Below are 18,308 nucleotides of genomic sequence, written 5' to 3' on the forward strand. Positions count from 1 at the left end.
CTCCCGTCTCTCCTCCAACTCCCCGCCAAAAAACCCCGCACGTCCACCGTCCTCCCGTCTCTCCTCTGACTCCCGCCCAAAACCCCGCACGTCCACCGTCCTCCCAGTCTCTCCTCCGACTCCCCCCAAAAACCCGTCCACCGTCCTCCCAGTCTCTCCTCCAACTCCCCCCAAAAACCCCGTCCACCGTCCTCCCAGTCTCTCCTCCGACTCCCCCCAAAAACCCCGTCCACCGTCCTCCTCGTCTCTCCTCCGACTCCCCAAAAAACTCCGTCCACCGTCCTCCTCGTCTCTCCTCCGACTCCCCCCCCCAAAAACCCCGTCCACCATCCTCCCAGTCTCTCCTCCGACTCCCCCCAAAAACCCCGTCCACCGTCCTCCCAGTCTCTCCTCCGACTCCCCACCAAAAACCCCGTCCACCATCCTCCTCGTCTCTCCTCTGACTCCCCTCCAAAAACCCCCACACGTCCAGCGGTCTCCCCGTCTCTCCTCCGACTCCCCCCAAAAACCCCGTCCACCGTCCTCCCCGTCTCTCCTCCGACTCCCCCCAAAAACCCCCGCCCATCCGCCGTCCTCCTTGTCTCTCCTTCGACTCCCCGCCAAAAACCCCGCACGTCCACCGTCCTCCCCGTCTCTCCTCTGACTCCCCACCAAAACCCCATCCACCGTCCTCCCCGTCTCTCCTCCAACTCCCCGTCTCTCCACCGTCCTCCCCGTCTCTCCTCCGACTCCCCACCAAAACCCCGCACGTCCACCGTCCTCCCGGTTTCTCCTCCAACTCCCCCGCCAAAACCCCCGCACGTCCACCGTCCTCCCAGTCTCTCCTCCGACTCCCCCCAAAAACCCCGTCCACCGTCCTCCCAGTCTCTCCTCCAACTCCCCCCCAAAAACCCCGTCCACCATCCTCCTCGTCTCTCCTCCGACTCCCCCAAAAAACCCCGTCCACCGTCCTCCTCGTCTCTCCTCCGACTCCCCCCCAAAAACCCCGTCCACCATCCTCCTCGTCTCTCCTCCGACTCCCCGCCAAAAACCCCCGCACGTCCACCGTCCTCCCAGTCTCTCCTCCGACTCCCCCCCAAAAACCCCGTCCACCATCCTCCTCGTCTCTCCTCTGACTCCCCTCCAAAAACCCCCACACGTCCAGCGATCTCCCGTCTCTCCTCCGACTCCCCCCAAAAACCCCCGCCCATCCGCCATCCTCCCCGTCTCTCCTCCGACTCCCCCCAAAAACCCCGTCCACCGTCCTCCTCGTCTCTCCTCTGACCCCCCCCAAAAACCCCGTCCACCGTCCTCCTCGTCTCTCCTCCGACTCCCCGTCAAAAACTCCTGCATGTCCACTGTCCTCCCCGTCTCTCCTCCAACTCCCCACCAAAACCCCATCCACAATCATATGATACAGCATTGTATCCGAAAACAAAACAATACATGACCATCCATTGGTTAATAGCAGCCTGCTATCTCTAATAACCCAAGCAACTGTCTAGTTAGAGACTGTCTCAGCATTTAACATAACAAAGAAGCCATTTTAAATTTAACACGTGTTCTTGGAATATTCAGCTACATAGGTTTCACCATCAGCTCTTGATTGCAGAGTTCGTGGTGTGAGCATTCCTGATATCTTTCATTTATACATGTCGTAACTGAGTTTTATAGTTATGGCAACAGCTTACATGTTATAACACCTGGCCCGGAGTTTAGTTGCAAAATGAAGCAATAAAGTTCAAAGCTTTCTAGTTTAAATTGGGAAAAGGTGTTCTTGCTAAGTGTGTTCGGAACTGCAAGGAAGCCTACCTTCAATAGTTGCTTTACTGCTGCCTCGAGAGTCCAATTCTTTCTTTGGTTTTGTTTGTGAAGGTGAGCCTTGCCTGCCTCTGCTTCGAGATGCCTTCACTGTCAAAAAAAAACCAAATGATTTTACCAAACATCACAGAATCTGATGACAGGTATTCAGCCCATAGCCCTGTCCTGGCTCTCCGAACTGGTTACCTCATTTGATTCTTACATTCTCCATGTGAAGTAGTCAAATGCTTTCTTACCAGTGAGGTCATGTCCCCACTTCTGGAAGTTACCGTGGTCTCAGGCACAAAAGATTAGGCCACTCAGCCCCTCATACTGTCCTTTACTATTCATTAAGACCTTGGCCTCAGCTCACCACTTGCTGTCCTATTGACCAAGATCTACATTCTCTTTGAGTAAGTTCAGTGATCTAGTCTCCACAACTTCCTGGAATAAAGAATTTTAAAGATTCATAATTCTTTGGGAGAAAAAAATTACTCCTCATCTTAGCCTTAACTGGGTGACGTCGTATTCTGAAACCATTCTCCATCCCACTTCTAGACCACCCCACCCCCCACACAGAGGGGCATCCTCCCAATGTTGTTTGCTTAGTTAGAGATACAGTGCGAACAGACCCTTCTGGTCCACTGAGTGGCACCTCCCAGTGACCCACCGATTTAACCCCAGCCTAATCACAGGACAATTTACAATCACCAATTAGCCAACTAACCAGAACACCGTTGGACTGTGGGAGGAAACTGGAGCACCCGAAGACAACCATGCACACACAGGAAGGAACGTACAAACTTGCTCACAGAGGGTTCCAAAATTGAACTCTGAACTCCATCCCCTCCCCTTCCCACAATCTGTAATAGCATGGTGCTAACCGTTACACAGACCGAGTTTACATAGTCACTCGGATCCCACCAACCCCCAGTGCAGGTGAAGGGCGTCAACCTGGAACATTGTCTGCCCTTTTCCCTCCACTGATGCTGCCTGACTTGCTAAGCTCTCCCAGCATCTTATTAATAGCTCCCCCCCCTCAGAATTATTTGTTTCAATAAGATCACCTTCCATTCTTCTGAAAAAGTAGATTCAAGCAGCTGCCCCAAGATCCTTTCTAAATTTGCTCTCAGTTTTGAATGAGCCGTGAGAAAATAGTTATTAAGGAAGGCACATTAACACGCATTAAAAAGCCACCTAGGCAAGTAGACAATTAAAAGAAGTTTAGAGGGCTGTGGGACTAGCACACTGGGCAATACAGTTGACATGAATGAGTTAGGCTGTATGACCAATTGTAGATTCAACCTGCCTAATTATTCCTCATAAGACAACCCCTTCATCCTGAGTATCAACCCAGTGATTGGATTGGCCTCCGAACCAAGTACTGTACACCCATTCTTAAATAAAAACCAAAATCACACCTTTCTACCAGTGTGGGCTCAACGATGCCCTGTGCAGACACAGCAAGACATTCCTGCTGATAAAGTCCAACTGCTTTGGAAAAGCGGCCAACACCCCACCTGCCTTAAACTCTGTTAGAGCGACACACTTGGAAACTTTTATGGTACTAGGTTAGCTGATTTTCCAGACCATTAAATGTCATTTTTTCACTCTTCCAAGATGCCGTAATATTTTCTTTAAATGTTACACAGTGTGATCACCTTTCCCCCAGTGAACCCAATAAGTTTAAAGTGACAATGGGAATGAAAGGCATACACTGCAGACACAGAGCACAACAAATTTTACACGTAGATTATCATTGGTTATACCTGCACGTTATAGGTGCATCATCCCTTTTCTACCTCAACATTCTGAAATCTCTCTCCAGTTAAACAAAGTTCTTCCTTTCTGTTCCAACATACTAAGCGATGACCCCCGATTCACCTCATCGTCCTCTACCTGCCAAATATGTCCACTCACTAATTTAGACATAACCCTTTGCAGACTCTGTATCCTCTCACAGTTTGCTCTGCCACCCACCTGTGTACTATTGGTCCCCCAGTACCTCCATCACAGTAATTATTCAGTCAGTAAATAGCATCTAACCATCTGCAGAGCATCCCACCCCTGCTTGTTTGAGTTTGTGTCTATTTTGCTGCAATGTTATCCAATCTTTGTCTCAGAACTATTTAAAAACTTTCCCACAAAACCCTTTTGCACAAGGCTATTCACCAGAACCAGTTGATAACGGAAGGCTGGAGAACAATTAATGACCAAAGCATTGATTGTTAAGGGATAGTTTACAACGTTCATCACAAAATAATCATTCTAGACCTGTTGAAACTTCAGATAATATTGAAAAGTACACAGAGCCTAGATAAAAATGCATAGGAACAGACTCTTGAACCCACCATGTTTAAGCCAAACACAATGACAAATTAGACTGGTCTCTTCTGCCTGCGCATGATCAACTCTATCTAAAAGCCTTTCAAATGCACCTGCATGCATAAAACATGTTTTGCCCTGCTTCCTGCCTGTTCACATGTCTAAATGCTTCTTAAACATTGCTATCATATCTGTTTCCATTACCACCCCTGTCAGCCCATTCCAAACACCTACCATATTCTGTACAAAATAAACCTTCCCCAAACACCACCTTTAAACTTTTCCCCCCTCACCTTGAGGATACGCCCTCTAGTATCCAACATTTCTACCCTGGGAAAAAAAGTTCTTGCGGTCTTTCTTATCTATGCTCATAATTTTTATAAACTTCTCAAAAGAAAATTGTCTGGATAAAAATAGTACATAGTCAAAACATGTTCTTAATAACCTGGAATGTACTGCCTAAAAACCGCATATTTAACAACAAAAGCAGTGTCCGTAATAATGATGAATATGTACTTAAAGAAGAAATATTGGTGGGTCTCTGGGGAGGGAAGAGGGCAATGGGACTGATTGCTGAGTTTATTCCAATAGACAGTTTATGCTCAATAGGTCAAATTAAACTCCTTGTGGAAACCTGATTGGATGAGGACTAACCAATCAGGAGGGACAGACTACAGGGTTATAAATACCACCGGAGTAGACATGCCCAGGCATCATCCCCGATGACGATGGCAGAGTTAATCATCAAAACGTCATCTGTAATCGATACCTATACCCGGCTGGAAAAGCCTAAGGAGAGTTTATTCATTCTTGCAGTTACTCTATCATTCAGTGAAAGTTTATATAAAATTTTCAGCCTAATCTTGTATAGGAAACAGCTACTTGTGTTCATGAAGATGTTCAAATTATAGAACTATCACTCAGTGATAACTTTAACAACATTATTAAGACCCTCTCGTTGTTACCCTAGATTACAGGAAGAGCCATAACCATTGATAGATGATATCCTGAAGTATTTACAGCTGCAAAATCTGTTACTGGAACCTAACAAAGTTAGGTCTAAAAAAAGTTGTATAATTAATTAGCATTTACAAATATGCAGTTTAGTCCAAAATATATTATAAATTGATAAGACTTCAAAAAGCAACAGAACTTTTTAATTGAAGTGATCAACAATTGCATGTTACTTTACAGGAATGTTATCAATAAAATTGACCCCAAATGCAGGAAAAAAAATACAGCAGGGAATAAAAGCTGAGTTGGAGAAGTAGTTTCAGGAGCAAATAGAAGAAGTGGAGAGATTTATGAAGGGGAAATGTAAAACCAAGACCCAAGCAGAAGGTTGGACTGCAGGCGGGGAAGCCACTGAATTCAAAGACTCTCCACAGGTCAGAGAAGGAACACAGAGATCCACAAGGTCTGACCAGTGGGACAGGAGGGGCTGTGGAAGGATTTAAACACAAGGTAAAGAAATTTTAAAATCAGGCTTTGTTGAACTGACAAACCATATAGGGAGCAATGTGAGGGGAAGATGGAGCAAGACAGGAGCAGTTTTTACTGAGCTCGAGTTTATGAAGGACAGAAATAGGAGACAATGGAATAGCCATGTCATGATATCACTCTAAATTGTAAATGTGCACCTGATCCGACTCGAACTGCGTAGCTGGGTTAGGTAACTACTTGGGTACCCAGCATCCCCACCTCGTCCAATTCGAGATACTTACTTGTAAACCGGCCCATAGCTGGTGAACTTTCTTTTTTATTGTTGATGGCAAACAGCTGTACTACATACTCCTGGTTTGGGAGGAGTCCTTCCACAACAGCCGCCGTTTCACCCTTCCGTATGCTTAGCATCTGGGGTCTGCCACCTGTTATTGAAAACAAAGTGAAATGTGAGAGAAAGACGCAAAGCACAAAAAGTGTGGTAACGACGATGTGTATTTATGTAGCAACGTAAAACGGTGCAGGACGTCCCACAGACATATTATCAACAAAAGCCACATGTGGAAATACTAGCACAAATGATCAAAAGACAGGGAAAGCAAAGTAAGTTTTCAGGGCAGTCTTCTGTAAAGGAGGAGGTGGGGAGACCTACAGAGGGAATTCTAAGGTGTGAGGATTTTTTGTTTCCTCAAAGTGGTGGATCACTGGAATTCTCTGCCTTGGAGTGTTGTGAAGGGTGGATCACTGGAGATATCAGGAGGAGGAGGTCGAAAATGTTCTGTAAGAAAGATTGAGGAATTGAGGACTATGGGGATCTGGCAAAGAAAAGGGGCAGATCAGGCATGATTGCATTTTAGCAGGGCCAGCTTGAGCTAACAAGTGGCCTACTCCTGTTTTTTTTTGAGTACTCTGTGCAATCTAGCACTCAGGATCTTAACAACTGAAGGCATAAGTTGTAGACACTAAATTAGGATGGAACAGTAACATGGCGGTTAGTGCAGTGCTTTATGTGATCGGGGTTCGATTCTTGCCACCGACTGCAAAGTGTTTGTATGTTCTCCCTGTGAACGCACAGGTTTCCTCCGGGTGCCCACATTCTAAAGACGTACACGTTAAGGTTAGTAGGTTGTGGGTATGCTGTGTTGGCACCAGAAGCTTGGCAACACTGGCGGGCTGCCCCCAGCACGTCCTCAGACTGTACTGGTCATTAACGCACACAATACATTTTACTGTGTGTTTCAATGTACACACGACAAATAAAGCTAGTCTCCTTCATCTTTAATTCCCAGACAAGTTCGAGAGAAGAACTGGAAGAGAGTAGAGATTTTAAAAGAGTCGCAGGACGAGGTTAGAGACAAGGGAGGGGTAAAGCCATGGAGGAATTTGTAAGCAGGGAGAAAATTTTTTAAAGATATTGACTACTGAGAATCCAGCACAGCAAGAGGGTTTGGACGACCAGAGGTTTAAAGGGAAGAGAATCAAGCTGGGAGTGAACAAGTGGTTTGAGTCAGTGAAGAACAGAACAGATCAGAGGTCATTCCGACCATTTCTCTCCCCAGTTTCCAACCAATGGTGCTTCCCAAATTTCCACATCCTATCCGATCAGCATCGCAGCTCCATTGACTTGCCCAGGTTCCACAATCTCAACACACCGGCCTTACAAACATCAAGCCTGTCACAGACCTAAAGACGCATTTGACTACCAAGCTCAGCTTTCTTTGAATTTCCAAAATTCTGGAGCAAAACCGAACAATACACTGGCCTCAGGAACACAGAATATTGACACTCGACTATTAATGAGCAGAATTCCTGAAGATGACAGTGTTATCAGAGCATGAACAAGCAGCATTTCCTCGTGCCCTCTGCTTCCATCTTGCTGCACAGACCTGAATTATTGAACTCAGCTTGGAAACAACATCCCCGCCAGAAAAACAGGTAACTTCACAGACAGTGCTGCAGGGCGCAGTACAAAGCAAACAACCCAGCAAGGAATTGTATCCTCACTAGCAAGGAAGCAGTCCCAACCTTGCCAAATGGATACAGTATAATTAATAGCTGCAAATCTTGAACTAATTTGCAATAAAGAATAGTAGTAAGTTCAAACTCTGGAACAGATGTATTATAGTCGCCAAACAATTGATACTAGAACGTACAATCATCATAGTGATATTTGATTCTGCGCTTCCCACTCCCTGGATTACAAATCGATAGTAAATATTAAAAATTTAAATTATAAATCATAAATAGAAAATAGAAAAATGGAAAGTAAGGTAGTGCAAAAAACCAAGAGGCAGGTCCGGATATTTGGAGGGTACGGCCCAGATCCGGGTCAGGATCTGTTCAGCAGTCTTATCACAGTTGGAAAGAAGCTGTTCCCAAATCTGGCCGTATGAGTCTTCAAGCTCCTGAGCCTTCTCCTGGAGGGAAGAGGGATGAAAAGTGTGTTGGCTGGGTGGGTCATGTCCTTGATTATCCTGGCAGCACTGCTCCGACAGCATGCGCTGTAAAGTGAGTCCAAGGATGGAAGATTGGTTTGTGTGATGTGCTGCACCGTGTTCATGATCTTCTGCAGCTTCTTCTGGTCTTGGACAGGACAACTTCCATACCAGGTTGTGATGCACCCTAGAAGAATGCTTTCTACGGTGCATCTATAAAAATTAGTGAGGGTTTTAGGGGACAGGCCAAATTTCTTTAGTTTTCTCAGGAAGTAAAGGCGCTGGTGGGCCTTCTTGGCAGTGAACTCTGCTTGGTTGGACCAAGTCAGGTCATTTGTGATATTGACCCCCCGGAACTTAAAGCTTTTGACCTGTTCCACTTGCATACCACCGATGTAAATTGGGTCGTGCGGTCTGCTACTCCTTCTGAAGTCAACAACCAATTTCTTCGTCTTGCTGACGTTGAGGGATAGGTTATTGTCTTCGCACCATACCACCAGGTTCTTAATTTCCTCTCTGTACTCAAACTCATCATTACCTGAGATAACGGCCTACAATTGTGGTGTCATCAGCAAACTTATATATTGAGTTTGATGGAAACTTGGCTACACAATCATGGGTGTACAGTAAGTACAGCAGGGGGCTGAGTACACAGCCTTGTGGGGCACCGGTGCTCAGAGTGATTGTAGAGGAGAGCTTATCCCCTATTTTTACAGCCTGGGTTCTGTCTGTGAGGAAGTTGAAGATCCAGCTGCAGATCTGAGTGTTAAGGCCCAGGTTCCGGAGCTTAGGAATCAGTTTATTTGGAATGATGGTATTAAAGGCAGAGCTGTAGTCGATGAAAAGGAGCCTTATGTATGCGTCTTTATTTTCCAGGTGTTCTAAGGAGGAATGTAGGGCCAGAGAGATGGCACAGGATGCTACTAATACCCTGTTGGTCAATCCATTATCCACATACGCTATGGTCACGCTTTTATTGATGTTACCGGATGATGAACCAGCTGTGAGGAGCTCCTTCCAGACAACTCAGACATGGCTCTTGATGCTTTTGCTTCTTAGGCAGCCCATAAGGGTTGAGGGTAACTTGCTTCCAGTCTGGTTTGTGGGAATTGTAGTGCTGATGTGGGATTCTCAGTCTCATCCACAGACAGGACAGTAAGTGACTGACAGGGCCCCTGCCTCTGCTTACACAGGCTTCTGAGTGCTCCTAATGCACAGCCTCGAGCTCCCTTTATTCTGAGGCTGTGTCTCAAAGAGGTAGCTTTGGAAGGGAATGCCCAAGCTCGGTGCCTGGAGACGAGGAGCTATTGACAATGAAAAACTAAATTCAGGAATATTCAACAGACCGGAATTGGAAGTGGGCAGAGATCTGGAAGGTCTGTAGGATCTACAGGGATTGGGACGAGATGAGGCAAAGGAGGGGTTTCCCCACAAGGATCTGCTCAGCTTGTGAAGTTTTGAGCAGACAGAGGAAGCCCTGATCTAAAACCCCCAGCCAGTATGAGGCCCGACTCTGTCTGCCAATAATGACAGGAACAATCCATCAACAGCGCTAACCTGTAACAGGCCCAAAGGCAGGTACAACACCTGGTTTCAGGATGGGTGGAGGTTTAAGGAAGATTTTAAGACAATTAAATAGGGCAGAAAGAAAAGCCATTTTCTCTGGAGAATTGACGAGGGAAAGGGGGAGAAAAGCAGAACAAAGCTGAGGGTGGGCGGGGGGGGTGTGAAATAAATTTAGAGAAAGGCTTTTGAAGGTGATGTCAGAAAGCATAAAATGATAGGAACTTTAGAACCACCATCATTTCAATGCTGGTGAATGAAAAGCTACTCAACCAAATCCCACCCTCCCGCAGCAGACTGGTGGCACTGCATGTTACGGCAATCAAGTGCACATCCTTCTTCTGTTTGACTATGAACAGCCCTCTGTCTCTCACATCTTTTCAGACAGCAAGTTCCAGACACCATCAATCACCCTGTTTCCTAATTTCCCCTCGAACTTGTCTATCAATTACTCTCAATTCTCTGTCCCTGGGATTGGATCCTTCTACTGTATGAACTGAACTACAGCCCCAGCGTAAGCCAGGCACTCCTCACCAAGTTATTACCAGGTTCCAAACCCAAGAACTGTCCTTAACCTAAACAGTTTGCAGGTCAGAAATGTGACCTCCAGGCAATAATACGTAAATAGAAACACGGGCCAACTGAGGGCATCGTTAAACCAATGTATTTAAGTCAACCATTCAAACTTCTCTGCCTGAAGCATTGTTATTGCAAAGAAACAAGCAAGTCCCCACACGGCAGTCGCCATCAAGTCCATCCCACTGGCATCCCAAACACTCATTCTTACGTACAGGATACTGTATTCACAAGTAAAGCATTCATGAGCTGGGGAGGGTCTGCATTGCAGTGTTTGTACATAGCAAGTTTAGATTTGAAATTAAATAATGGAGGAACTTCCCATTTGCCGTTTAGCCTCCCGCTGGCCTGTTCTGTTACCACTCCAAAGTCTTCTTGCTCCCCCACACCAGTCAATGCCCTCCTGTTTATTGTATGTTCCCTTCCCACGCTGCCCCACGTCACATTTCTGTGCAGATAATCCCACTCGCCACCACTCAACCCAACTGACCAGACTATCCTGCTGGCTAAAACCTCAGACACACGATCACCATTTATATCATCATCCACAACCACTTTCAACATACTCCCGACAATCAGAGAACAAGGGATCACTGGAACAGTCTGCCAGTTACAACACATCTGCTAACCAGTAACCTTTCCTTCTCCAGTGACAGCCCCATTAGACCTTGTTAAAAGACAACTTTATATTGTGCATTTTGTTATTGTCCCTTCCTATTACCTCAATGTACCTGTGTGGAATGAACAGTGTGTGAAGTCATGCAAACAAAGGAACTTTCACTCTATCATGGTATGTGACAACAATAAACCATTTACCAAAAGCCTTGAAATCTATTTAGCCCACATCAATGGACCATCCTCATTGCCCCTCCTGTCGTCTCCTCAAAAGAATGCATTAAGCATTGTAAACAGTTGTACTATCTCAAATACGCATCATCCACATATATATCCTCTGCACTTTCTTCAATGGATCCTTTGCCTCAGTAGTATAGCATACATAGTAAGCCATACTGTTCAACAATGGTTTGTCAAAAGTATCTATAGCAACTAGTTTGCAATAAATCTGTGTGAAGTTTTCCCCTTGCTAACCTGCCTCAGTCCTTTTATGTTACTGAGCCCTGAGGAATCATCTCTCCAAGAAAAGATCCAAAAAAAAATCAAAGAGTCAGCTTGTTTTGTCTAACACTTGTTGGGAGATCTGGTATCATCAATGGAGAAATCAGACCTTTCCCTCAGCCACGCCATTGAAAAGAGGCATTTTATTACAGGTGAAAAGCAACAAGCTAACAAACTGGCAGGCAGACCCTTCCAGGTGATTCCTAGAACTCAGAAGAGGCAACATTAAAATTATAGGATAATGGCTCCGTCTGTCTGAGTAGACAATGGATGCGGCCTGGGGGCGCAGACCTGGGCGATGAATATGGAGATCCTGGGCTGCCCAGACATCAAGATCCCCCTCTCGGCCTCGCGGATGTGGTCCAAAGGAATGCGAACATTGATTTCTCAAACTTCCGCTAATGCCCCACCTCCCCCTCATACTCCATCCGTTATTTATTTATATACACACATTCTTTTTCTCTCTCTTTTTCTCCTTCTGTCCCTCTCACTATACCCCTTGCCCATCCTCTGGCTTCTCTCTCCCCCCCCCTTTTCTTTCTCCCTGGGCCTCCTGTCCCGTGATCCTCTCATATCCCTTTTGCCAATCACCTGTCCAGCTCTTGGCTCCATCCCTCCCCCTCCTGTCTTCTCCTATCATTTTGGATCTCCCTCTCCCACTTTCAAATCTCTTATTAGCTCTTCCTTCAGTTAGTCCTGACGAAGGGTCTCGGCCCGAAACGTCGACTGTACCTCTTCCTAGAGATGCTGCCTGGCCTGCTGCATTCACCAGCAACTTTGATGTGTGTTGCTTGAATTTCCAGCATCTGCAGAATTCCTTGTGCTTAGGTAGGAGAAGGAAAGGAATAAAGCAAGGACTGCCCATGTTAGAGTCTCCTCAAAGATTTTATTCTGTTAAATTGGGTTAAGAAATCTCAGCCCACAAAAAGCCACAAAAACATTAAAAGTTGTCACTTTTGAAGTTTACTTACAAATCGCTCAAGACATTTGTGTGAAAGTCTACTTTAGTCTGCATACCTGTGTGCCCAGTCATTAATCCGATTAGTTTGAACAGCAGTAAATATCACAAGACAAGGGACTGCTTCCAACGTACATGTTGGTGTCATCTCACCCCAGCCCACTGCTTCAGAACAAGCACAAAAAAAAGGCCGACATTCCTTTGTATGGTCTAAGTAATATTGCACTGACAAAGGGATCAAATTTTGGATGGGATGTTAAATTAAATCCCAACTTCCCTTCTAAAGAGATTCAAAGAGATCCCTGGGTTTTATTTCAAAGGAGTATCATCTCCAGTATTCTGGCTGATAGATATCCTCTAACATTAAACACAAATAGATTATCTTCACATTGCTGAGTGTGGAAGATGAACGCATGCAAATTGGTTGCTAAGTTACATAAAACAGGGACAAAAATTCAAAATCATTTATTGGCTGCAAGGCACTTTGGAACATACTGAAAATGAAGCAGAAGGCACTCCAGAAGCAGGTTGTGTGTGCAGCAGCAAGCTCCCCTTTTCCCCTCACTCGCCGAGGAATGAGCGCTCTCCGTTTTGCTTCAGTAGCTTCATCAGAGATTGCGTTAGATTTACGGTCCTGCTTCTGGACACCCAAGTAGGAGACGACTTTCTCACATTTGGGGGTCAATTCAAATTTTTTTTGTTGGAGAACGTTTGGAAGGGAACTGGAATGAGGGTGGGGAAATGGAGCCAAGGTACAAACAGACCTAATGCAACAGAAGCTGAAGCATCTTCAAAGGCTGCCCATGCTATGGTCCTATTAACAGGAGCAGACTGGGAGGTGATGATGGATGCTCTTCAATCCATCCTGCCAGTTGTCCATCATCAACTCATTCCTGTGACTTTTGCCACTCAGTTCAACAGATACTGAGAGTACCAGCTGAATCGGGGGCCTCGGGACTGGAGGCCTAGAGGCCTCACCAGGAGTTGGAGGACTCTCCACACGTGCGGATAGGAGAGAAGCTGGAAGAGAAAAGGGTCTTCTACAACCGTGCTAATTTTTCCCCAATACAGTGAAAGCAGATTGAGAAACATTTACAACCGCAGAGGTCTGCGGTTGACTATTACCAGTAGCTAATCTCACTGAACACAAATCTAATGCAAGGCGATTACCCTGATGTTAACACTGGAGGGCCCAAAGTGGTGTCCTAACTGCATTCCCCAGGCAAAACCCATCTCACAGCCACTCAGAAATGGTGAGCGACCAAAACCTTGCAAACTAATGGTATTTTAAAGAATATTTTAAAGCAGGAAAGCACATTGAAAAAGCAGAAAGATTGGGGGAGAGGGGAGGGGATGCCAAAGCAGATGAATAACAAACAAGAAAGTGAAGTTTGTGGATGATCAAGGGGCCAGAAACAGATGGACACAAACTCCTCTGGACTCTGCAAGAGATTACAGAGAAGGAAATGGATTTAAAAACAAGAATAAAATATTATACTTTAGGAATCAACAGGAAGCGAGTCTCACACTTGCCTGGAGTGAAAACTAGAGCCTAACCTTCAGAGTTAGCAAACAAGGTTTTCTGCCCAAATTGTTGCAGCTTTCTCCATACCTGGGATCATTTATTCCAACCTTACTCTTTTTTTTACAGATAGCATTGAGGATGCCGATTACCTGTGTTGAAGAACATCTCAAAACCAAGAGGCTACTTTGCCTTTTGGTTCCTTTTCTGCTCTCAATCAAAGCTCAGACTTTAAAATCTATCCCTCTTCCATACAGACTTCCAAGAAAGAAGAAAATGCTAAGACATTCCTAACACCCATAATGATTCACAAAGCCTCCACAGAAAAATTAAATGCAGTTCAGTACTCAGACACTGAGCCCACTTATTAAAATTGTCTCTTGGACACAGAAGTGATAATGGCCGAGGCCACATCGCACCGCCAGTGTTAGGTTCCCGTTTACTACCTAAATTTAGATAACATCAAGGTTTATCACTTCATTGATCTGCAAAAACAGACCATGTTATCCCTTTCCATGTCTTGTGGCACATAGGGTGGCAACCTTGCAGTTTCATTAGCATTTTTGCCTGTTGCTGTTTTTATATGTGTGTGTGTGTGTATATATACGAGTCTGAGTTGCTAGCTCGATGCTCAGCCCAGCACGGATGGAAAGCCTGCAGGGAGCTGGCCAGATCCGAACCCCAGGACAACTTGCCTCAACGTCTGGAGCTGATGACACTGCACCACCAGCCAGCAAAAACTGACTATGCTGCCGCAATTAATAATGGCCAAACATTACTAATACTACGTCGACTCAGTCCTAGGGGGCCGGCGTCGGGCACGATGACGGACTCTCCACTTCTCCCTCTCCCTCATCAGTGTGTTCAGTTCATCTACATTAGCCGCGCCGCTGTCTTCTAGGAGCGTGTTGACCATAGTCTTGGGAGGGCGCCCAGGGTTCATCCTCCCGTGCTTGGGCTCCCATACGATGACTAGGCTGGCAGGTAGCTCGGGATGGTGTAGACAGTGCCCCACTAGTTGCAGTCTTCTCGCCTCGATTTTAGTGGTGAGCATCGGTAGGTCATTATAGAGCTTGACGTTCGTCGTGTGCTGTTGCCAACTCACGTCAAGAGCCATCCGGAGCATTTGAGTATAGCAACCATCTAGAGACTTTCGCATCGTCTTGGTGAGTGTCCACATCTCGCATCTGTACGTGAGAATGGACACTATGACTGCTATGAAAATCTTCTTTTTAAGCCCTCTGGTCAGGTTCGACTTCCAGATTTCCTTCATGTCGTTCATGGTGAAACAGTCAGTACTGGATCACATGCATGAAGTGTGATCTTCATGACTGATAATTAGGGCATGTCCTAATTCAGGAAGAATGCCAAGCACCTTTATGCTCTCTTTAGTATTATTTGAACATGAAAATGAACACCACTAATACTTGCAGTAACTGAGCACTACTGGAAGATACAAGATACTCTTTTCCTTGAAGCAGAGATGGTGGCGTTTATAATCTAATCAGAGCAATATAGCAGGTGAGTAACATGAGCACACAGAATGAAAAAACTAACAGAAAAATCATAAGGGAAACATTGAGTTATTGAATTGTGGAATGCATTGCTGGAAATGGACAGTGGAAGCAGTCAATGGGAAAAGGGACACACACAAACACTGGAGGAACTCAGGTGGTCAGGTAGCATCTATAGAAAAGAATCAACAGTCGACATTCCAGCCCGAGGTCCTTCTCTAGTTCTGAAGAAGCATCTCGGCCCAAAGCCTTGACTGTTTATTCATTTCCATAGATGCTGCCTGACCTGCTGAGTTCCTCCAGCATTTTGTATGTGTTGCTTTGGATTTCCAACATCTGCAGAAATTGTGTTTATTAGAAAAAGGGGCTGGATTGATACTTGAAGGGAAAAAATATTATGAGGAAAGAATGGGTTCAATTGGATAGTTCGGGCAAACAGCTAGTGTAGACATGACGGATTCACGTGAAATTGGGTAGGGTTGGGTCAAATGTCAACCTTATATCCTGTTGCCTGCATCTCAGAGTTATACTTACTGATATACATGTACCTTAAACTTTGTTAAGTGCTGGCTTTAAAAGGTATTGAAGTAAAGCATAGTTTGAAATCAGAGCACACCCCTCTCATTAGTTCCCAATGTATGGATCGGGTTTAAAAAAACCTCGAGTCAATTTTAAACCCCGGATAATTTTTCTTTGAATACAAAGCATTCATCATTGACTTCCTCTTCATTCCATTTAATATAAACACCATACATTATAGAAATGGAGAAATGTGGCATGACACGAGGGTAGCAAATGTAAATACGAGATGGGGAAGAAATGGAAGAAAAAGCTTTAATGTTGTTTCAAAATGTATCACAGCCAATAAAAGTTTGTTCTCAAGAATGAAATATATCTTTTTTTGGTTGTTTTTTTTCCTAAAAAAATTTTATTTCTGGAAAATTTTTTAACCCCGAACCCTTGAGTCAGTGTTGAATTTATGTAAATCATAGCTTTCAAAACATAAAATTATCCATAAAATAAAAACAAACATGGCAGAAATAAATATCAATTATAATAACCATGTGTATCTATTTAGACCTCTAATAACAGAAAAGGCTGCCATTCAGCAATATGCTTCACCACACATTCACCAGTATTCCCCCCCCCCGCCTCAGGAAACCTAAATATTTGCCCCATTTTTGAGTATAGATGTCCAATCTATCAAACTGTTTGTAAGACATGCATTCAAAAGCTGGCACTTTGGCTATTTCTGAGACCTACTCCTGAAATGATAGCTCCCCCCAAGTTCCTTCAACCTCTAAGTATAATTTGTCTTCCTACCATTACACTTGTCTGAATCCAATTTTGAGAGTGTTTATCCCCAAGTAACCCAAGTGTGTCTCCCAAGACAAAAAGTCTGGGGCAGAAAGGGAGTTGAATACCTGAAACTTCACCAACATACTTATGTATCATAATCTGAAATTCTTGAATTCTGGGACAGGACCAGAGAGCGTGTACTAAGTCCCCTTTATCCACCTCTCAGCGCCAGCATTCAGGGGTGTTTTACAACCCTAATCTATGTAACCTTGCTGGAGTCCAATAAAAACGGTGCAGAATCTTAAACTGAATAAGGCGCACCCTCAGGCCTCTTGACATTGTTTTGATAATTTTGCAAATTTTGTCTCACTCTTTTGTCTCAAAAGTCACACTCAGATCTTTCTCCCATGCTCTTTTAAGACCCAACAGAATTTTGTCCCCGGAGATTTTTGTTAAAGCTGAATAATAAGTTGAAGCTTTGTGACCTTTACCATATGCAGCCAATACAGTAGACAACATCGTAGCAACTTGTGGGGGCTGCTGTGTAGAACTAAAAGTTGTAGGTAGCAAATGACGCAATTGAACATATCTCCAAAATTGTGATCTAGAGATATCATACTGTTGGGATAATTGATTAAAAGATTTTAAACTATCACCATTATAAAGGTCTCCCAATTTAATTATACCTTTCCCTTGCCATTCCCTCCAGAAGAAAGGGGACTTATCAATATACAACTTTGGATTCATCCAGATACTCAAGGCTTCATTCCAAAATGGATTAAATTTAAATAATCTGGCTAGCTAATTCCAAAACAAATGCATATGCGATATAATTGGGTGAGACCTCGCTTCGGGAGGTAACTTGATAGACAAATGGAGGGATGGGAGGAAGAGCAGAACACTCAATACGATACCAAGGAGACAGTCTCTCCGGAGGGAAAGACCTAAATGTGCTAAATGTTTAAGAGTAAAGGCATAGTAATAGTATATTAACTTTGGCAAGCCTAAGACCCTCCCCCCCCCCCTTTTCAACTGGCAATTGTAATTTGTTAAAGTTTAAGCGTGGGCGTTTACCATTCCAAATAAAAGCCTTGGGTATTTTATCAAATTGCTTAAAATATGTTAATGGGATTTGCAGTGGTAACGATTGGAACAGATAATTAATCTGTGAAATGCTATTCATCTTCAAGGCATTTACTTTTCCCGACATTGAAAAATACAAAAATACAAAAATACATCTGTCCACATCACATGAAATTCTCTGCAATAATGGATCAAAATTTATTTTTACTAAATCCTTCAATTCAGGGGGAAAGTTAATACCTAAATATTGTATACCTTTCTTTGGCCAGTGAAATTGGCCTGGGTAAAGGCAGATGCAGGGCAATATGCAGTTAACGGTAGTACTCCTGATTTTGTCCAATTAACCTTATAACCTGAGAACCTAAAGTAAGACCTTATGATGTTAAAAAGACATGGCACTGACCGACTAGGGTCCGACACAAATAATAAAATATCACCCACATAAAGCATCAATTTATGAACCTGTCCTCCCACAGATATCCCTATAAAGTTCGCATTCTCTCTAATAGCTGCTGCCAGGGGCTCCAGAGTTAGACAGAACAACATTGGAGAAAGTGGAGAACCCCGTTGGGTACCCCTTCCGAGAGAGAAGTAAGGTGAAATGTAACCACTAGTTTGAACCGCTGCTTCAGGGTTATTATATAACAGTCTAATCCATTTTAAAAAGATGGGTCCAAATCCAAAAAAATTGAAGA

The 18,308-nt window shown here is 44.4% G+C and overlaps 1 protein-coding gene across 5 annotated transcripts in view; it reads right to left on the reverse strand.

The window, feature by feature from the left end:
* The window catches only part of col14a1a (collagen, type XIV, alpha 1a), a 267,320-nt gene that overhangs the window by 225,123 nt on the left and 23,889 nt on the right, over positions 1-18,308 (reverse strand). For all 5 annotated transcript variants that reach the window (XM_063056387.1, XM_063056396.1, XM_063056368.1 and 2 more), the window contains exons 4-5: positions 5,829-5,972; positions 1,792-1,890 (exon numbers count right to left, since the gene is read on the reverse strand). In XM_063056387.1, coding sequence (XP_062912457.1) covers positions 1,792-1,890; positions 5,829-5,972 — 243 coding nt within the window. The remainder of the gene's footprint in view (positions 1-1,791; positions 1,891-5,828; positions 5,973-18,308) is intronic.

This window comes from Mobula hypostoma, chromosome 1, assembly GCF_963921235.1.
Source record: "Mobula hypostoma chromosome 1, sMobHyp1.1, whole genome shotgun sequence".
Classification (NCBI taxonomy): Eukaryota; Metazoa; Chordata; class Chondrichthyes; order Myliobatiformes; family Myliobatidae; genus Mobula; species Mobula hypostoma.